Genomic DNA, 6,060 nt, shown 5'->3' on the forward strand with positions numbered 1-6,060 from the left:
TGTTTAATTTTCAGAGATATCTCTAGTAATTTTACATAAATAAATAATATATAAGGGTGGTATTTGTGAATAGTAATAAAATTAATTTGATAGGCATAAAAATTCCTCCAAAGATATTTGGAAATATCGACATTGAAAATGAATTATTTCATCAAAATATTTAATTGAATATTGGGAGCTCCTATGATGTGTAATTCTCACAACATAATCATAAAATTTATTAATTTGAAAATCCAAATATATCATATTCTTCCATCTTTTTTTGCTGAGACCATTTCTTCATAGAACACTCTTATGTTCTACAGCTAAATAGGAATATAAAATTAGTTTGTCTATGGTAACAATCATCGAACTTCCTTTTCATTGCAGAAGTCAACATATTCGAAGTCGGAAAGTTTCCTGTGGCATTGTCAACGTGAGTAAACCTAATCTTGTCTTATTTTTATAATCTTTGGTAAAATAATTATTTTGTATTTTATTTTAAACACTTCCATATTTCAGTTAACGTTTTCAATTTTTATTTTTATCTTTCTATGAAATATTTCTGATCTTTGATACAATAGTCATCTTCCAGTTTTGTTTGTAATATCTCCAATACTCTATTGAACGTATTCTACACCCCAAAATTAGCAACTGTGGTTAATGTTTTCTCCTTCAAAGCATTGTGATTTAAAAAATTTACCTTATGTTCAACTTCCGAGATATCTTATTCCCCACTTAACCTCAACTTGAAAAGTTAGAACATTCTGTGTTTATCCTTTTATACACATAATTATTCACTTTTAACGAATACCTTAATGTTTTTTCAACACTATCTTGGTTTTTTTCACTATATGATTTTCAATCATTCCATTTGAAATTATTCCAAACAAAATAATTCTAAGAACGACCACGTGTATAACATTGATGTTTATTGTTATTTTCCATTCATTGCTTATAATATCTTCAATATTCTATTGAACCTTTTTGATATTTCCGTAACATCAAATTCCCTCATAAACTTTTACATCTAGAAAATTTTGTCGTTTAGTATACCCATAATCAGTGTAAACTCTTCTTGAAGACCTTAATTTTTACTCATTATTTTTGATTTATAATAATTGCATTGAAAATTATTCGATAAACCTAATCTACTGAACGAATTACTTCGTGTCTTAACGCCAATAATAGTTTATTAAACATTAACATAGATCCGTATAGGTCAATTGTCTTGATATTTTCCATTTTTGCCTTTAATATCGTCATTTTAAATGTTGAAACGTTTTAAATTATTTTCTTCTTTCTATATCATTTGACAAATTCCTCAATATAACTCTGCTTGAGAAGTTTCAACATTTTGTGCTCCTAGTACACACATAATTGTACGCTATTCTTGAATACCCAATTCTGATTTTTAATTATCTCTGTTGGAATTATTTGAAAATGTGAATCATTACATTAATGTTTCCTTTCTATTTTGGCTGTCCTAGGCCTCTCTGAGATTTCTCAGAAGCTCATAAGTTGTTATGTTATTGAATAGGTAAATCAGGTTGTTGTAGGTATACTTGAAATTGTTCTTTTTCAGGTTTTCTTAAAGTGAAACAAAAACGTTAAGATGTCTGGAAATTTAGATATTCTCGCCCTCAAAGAGGATGATGTTAAAAAGATGCTTGCTGCTGGTACCCACATCGGGGCCAACACCATGAATTTCCAAATGGAACAGTATGTCTTTAAAAGGCGTGCTGATGGATCTCAGATCATCAATTTGAGAAAAATTTGGGAGAAAATTCTGTTGGCAGCCCGTGCTATTGTTGCAATTGAAAACCCTGCAGATGTGTTCGTAATTTCTTCTCGTCCATATGGCCAGAGGGCAGTCTTGAAGTTCGCCAACCACACTGGTGCCACACCACTTGCTGGAAGGTTTACTCCTGGTAAGAACAGATTAAATTTTAAATTGAATTTCAATTTGTTTAAGAAACCAACATGATGATCTCTTTGATTTAAGGAACCTATGATTTTATGTGATTTCAACCTTTATCTGAAAATCAACTTTATTTAATATCATTTATTTTTGTTGAATGGCAATTGTTTACTTAGTGCTCTTTTTTCAGGTGCCTTCACCAATCAGATCCAAGCTGCTTTCCGTGAACCTCGTCTTTTGATCGTCACGGATCCAGCCCATGATCACCAGCCCATTACTGAGGCTTCTTATGTCAACATCCCTGTCATTGCCTTGTGCAACACTGACAGTCCTCTTAGGTTTGTCGATATCGCCATTCCCGGAAACAACAAGACTGTGCACAGCATTGGTCTTTTGTGGTGGCTGTTGGCACGTGAAGTGAGTACTGAATTTTTTTACTGAACTTGCATACGCAATAGGAAATTTCATTTTTAAATAGTTGAAGCCAGCAATGATGCGATATTCACATTTCATTTGATCCTGGCTGAGTTCGTAGAATGGGATAAGTTCACGTTGATGGTATTGTAATTTGTTTAATTTTTCTTTGAATAATTCTTAGTTTTCTCATTATTTGAAATATTGCTTGTCCTTAATTGATGGCATTGTAATTTGTGCAATTTTTCTTTGAATAATTCTCAGTTTTCTCATTATTTGAAATATTGCTTGTGCTTAATTACTTCCGAGAGTTATTAACAAAACTGTCCCTAAGTTGTATATTCATGCAACTTTCTAAAAAATTTTTGGGACATGAGGACCTGTTTCGACACTTGCTACTAGTCTTAAATATGTTGCTGTGTGGATGCTGGATAAACATGTGGATTATTTATTTCCGGTTCACCACTCGGGTGCCAGATAAATATCTACCAATTAGCTATCAGATAATTTGAAAGAAGGAAGGTTTGACAACATCGCAGATATTCTCCAATGATTGAATAAACATAAAGGGTATGGTCCGTATATCGCCTGAATTTCAGAGCGGTTACTTGTGGTTTTCAATGTTTCAGGTAACCTGCTTTGTATTTACGGACTGTTTGATATTTGTCCTTGGTCAATCAAATTTTTCTTTGACCAAATTTTGGAGGTTATAAATGGTTGATCTCTTTTAATTTGTAAACAACTAAAAGTTCTTGATGGCTCTGAAAGGTATTTGTTTCATAATAAAAAAAATTAAGTTTTTGAGTGTTAGATGTCATAGAAAAAAAATAATCTGAAAAATGAAATGAAAACTGCCCAGCCAAGTAGGCGTGGTTACCGCCTACTAAAAAAAAGGGGGGGGGTTTTCTTCAGAAAACCCTTTACCTAAAATGAATATTTTTTGAGTTAATGAGGTAGCATTGTGACTTGCATAACTAAATTTGAGACTTCATTAATTTTAATTAATTGCTAGTTGGGAGAAATCCATAGGACAATGAAATGCCCAATTACTAATATTTTTTTACTGTTCATTTAATGTCTTCTATAGTTATCGAAACTTCAAATTTTAGATTTTTTGCGTGTTACTTCCCACAGTTCGAAATTGCCGGTTTTCCTCATTTGAAGTTCTTCCTCGATAACCCTTCGAATATTCATTTTAGGTATAGGGTTTGCTTAAGTAACCTTCCTCTTTTTTTTACGTGAAATAATAAAAAATTAAGGTACTAATTTGATAATACATAATAATTTGAAAAATACCCAAGATATGGCATATTGCTGGAATTGTCATCAAAAAAGTTATTTAATTTAATTTAATTATTAAAATTTTGATAGTTTCTCATAAAAGTCTAATAGGCCATCGCGGTGAATTACCCTGTTGTATCTGCAAGAAAATTGTCGGATTCTCCTTTATAAACACTATAAGATCCATGTTCATACAAAACGTTATACCTAAAATAGTTCAACAAAGTATTGAAATACCTAACCGCTTGTCTTTCACGCTTTGAAATAAAGTGAACAATGACGTCGCCTGTCATGAGAGAAAGTAAGGTTATTTGCTGGATGAGAATATATTTGCCACCTGATTTAGGTGTTGAAATATCTAGAAATGTACCGGTCAGCATAACCTATCCGACACTTGTGAAACGCAATTTTTAGAGATCTGTTAGATGAGATGCATAGGCTATCTGGTATGTAAACAGAAGGTGGTGAAACAGGCCCTGAGATTGTTCTTTATGTTCTGTTGGACTTATCCTTACGCTGAAATTATGAAATTGAAGTTTTTGAAAAATGAAATTCTCTATTGTGTTGAATTTTTTTGTGTACATTTCATAATGATGATACAAAACCGTTCCAAATTTCATGATAAACCATGATTTAATAAAATTTTTCCAGCTGAGTCTGCTTGTCCATAGAATTAATTTTTATATATTTTGACTTGTATCTAATGGAGGTTTTTTCTGATTATAGGTACTCAGACTTAGGGGAACCATCAAAAGAGACGTCGACTGGGAAGTTAAGGTTGACTTGTTCTTCTACAGAGAACCAGAAGAGACAGAGAAGGATGAAGTTAAAGCACCAGCTGTTGCTAGGAACGGAGCTGTAGGAGGAATCGCTGAATATTCTGCTGAACCAGTAGAAGCTATCGATTACGAATACAAAGACACCACTGAACAGCCTCCTGTTACTCCCTCACCTGCCATTGTTCCCCCTGTTGCAAGCTCAGACTGGGCTAGCCAAGCACAAGAGGAATGGAGCGCTTCTGCTAGTCAACCAACCTCTAGCTGGGCCGCAGCTAGCAGCGAATGGCATTAATTAATGCCATTCATTCAATTTCAATTCAATTTTTAATAAATGATTGATTATTTTCTTCATTATCATTTTTAGTCCCCTTATTTCATATAAATGAAAGCCTTCTTCCCTGTTTGTGTTAATAAAGAGTCTGCAGTCCACAATTCTGTAGAATACCAAGGAAGGCCTGATATTTTTATGCAGAAAAATTCAGTATAAAACAGTATTGGAAATTTGCTCCTCTGTTGTCGCTCTTTTAAAATTTTACTAGAACAAAAAAATTGCTCTGAATAAAGAAAAGCTTTTATAAAAATGCATGAATTAAGATTTTTAATTGGATCATATCAACAGTAAGATGGTGACCACAGTTGGCCACAGAGATCTTGTGATTTAACATCTATAGACTTTTTTCTTATGGCCACATGAAAGATTAGGTCTATGCTAATACCCCATGATTGATTACATGCTACAAGTGTGCGAATTACTCATGGAAAGTTCTATGGTGCTGCTACCATTTGGCTGATATCGTTTTCCATTGTTGACGGCATTTTTCTTTGCAAGGAAAAAATAATTTCTCTCAAAATCTACTGTTTCAAATATTGAAATGAAACCTCTCATTAGAAATAGGAATATCCTTTAACATTGATTTCAATCATATTCGGGTAAATTACCATTGATTTAATTTTTGTTTCCTGGCTTACTTATGAATGGATATAAGTTGGAACCTCAGAGGAAAGAAAAGATAGAGGTGCCTTATAGCATTTGTTGACATCGCTATAACATTTTTGTTTACAAACACTTATAATGTACTGCGTTGCCATTCTGAGGAAGAAGTAATCTTTTCTCCGTTCTGTGGCATAGATGTTTTGCGAATATTCTGAGGGTTTGGCAACACGGTTCTGTTGTTGTTATTGCACGTGGCAACTAGAGGTGCGTTAAGGGTTAACTGTTCATTTTAATTTCACGTTTGTAATCGGCGTTATTTCATACAAGTTTGTGAATTTTAAGTTACATATTGTTAATTTTAATCATGGTAAATACTCGAAAAACATGTATAGTGTGTAAAACATCGGAAATGAAAACCTAACCTATCATAGGTAAGTTCACGTTTTGAGTCCATAGGCGTAGAATATATCTCGTCTATGGCGTAGTATTTGTGAGATATCGAAAACTTAATTGAATGCTACCATTTGTAGGTTTCCTTCAAATAGAGAACTTAGCAAAATATGGTGCCACGTATTAATATTGCAAATGAATAATTTGCCGAAGTATGCATATGTTTGTTCCAAACATTTCATCACCGAAAATTTAATAAGAGGAGAACCATTGACTACGCCACTGAAATGTTTACCGCTTCTCTAGTTGTCAATTTTGCAGGTTTGTTGTTGTCCTATCTCACTTTATCATCATACTGATTA

The 6,060-nt window shown here is 33.0% G+C and overlaps 1 protein-coding gene across 2 annotated transcripts; it reads left to right on the plus strand.

The window, feature by feature from the left end:
* The first annotated feature begins 298 nt into the window (after positions 1-298).
* On the plus strand, positions 299-4,725 carry LOC123682687 (40S ribosomal protein SA-like). Of its 2 annotated transcripts, none has more exons than XM_045621452.1 (4): positions 299-415; positions 1,565-1,910; positions 2,091-2,317; positions 4,322-4,725. In XM_045621452.1, exons 2-4 carry the CDS (start codon positions 1,595-1,597, stop codon positions 4,664-4,666), a joined length of 888 nt encoding a protein of 295 aa, XP_045477408.1. In that variant the 5' UTR covers positions 299-415; positions 1,565-1,594; the 3' UTR covers positions 4,667-4,725. The 2 variants fall into 2 exon arrangements, with proteins under 2 accessions (XP_045477408.1, XP_045477407.1); XM_045621451.1 differs by having other exon boundaries at positions 412-454.
* The last annotated feature ends 1,335 nt before the right edge of the window (positions 4,726-6,060 follow it).

The sequence above is a fragment of the Harmonia axyridis genome, chromosome 6 (assembly GCF_914767665.1).
Source record: "Harmonia axyridis chromosome 6, icHarAxyr1.1, whole genome shotgun sequence".
NCBI classification, from domain to species: domain Eukaryota; kingdom Metazoa; phylum Arthropoda; class Insecta; order Coleoptera; family Coccinellidae; genus Harmonia; species Harmonia axyridis.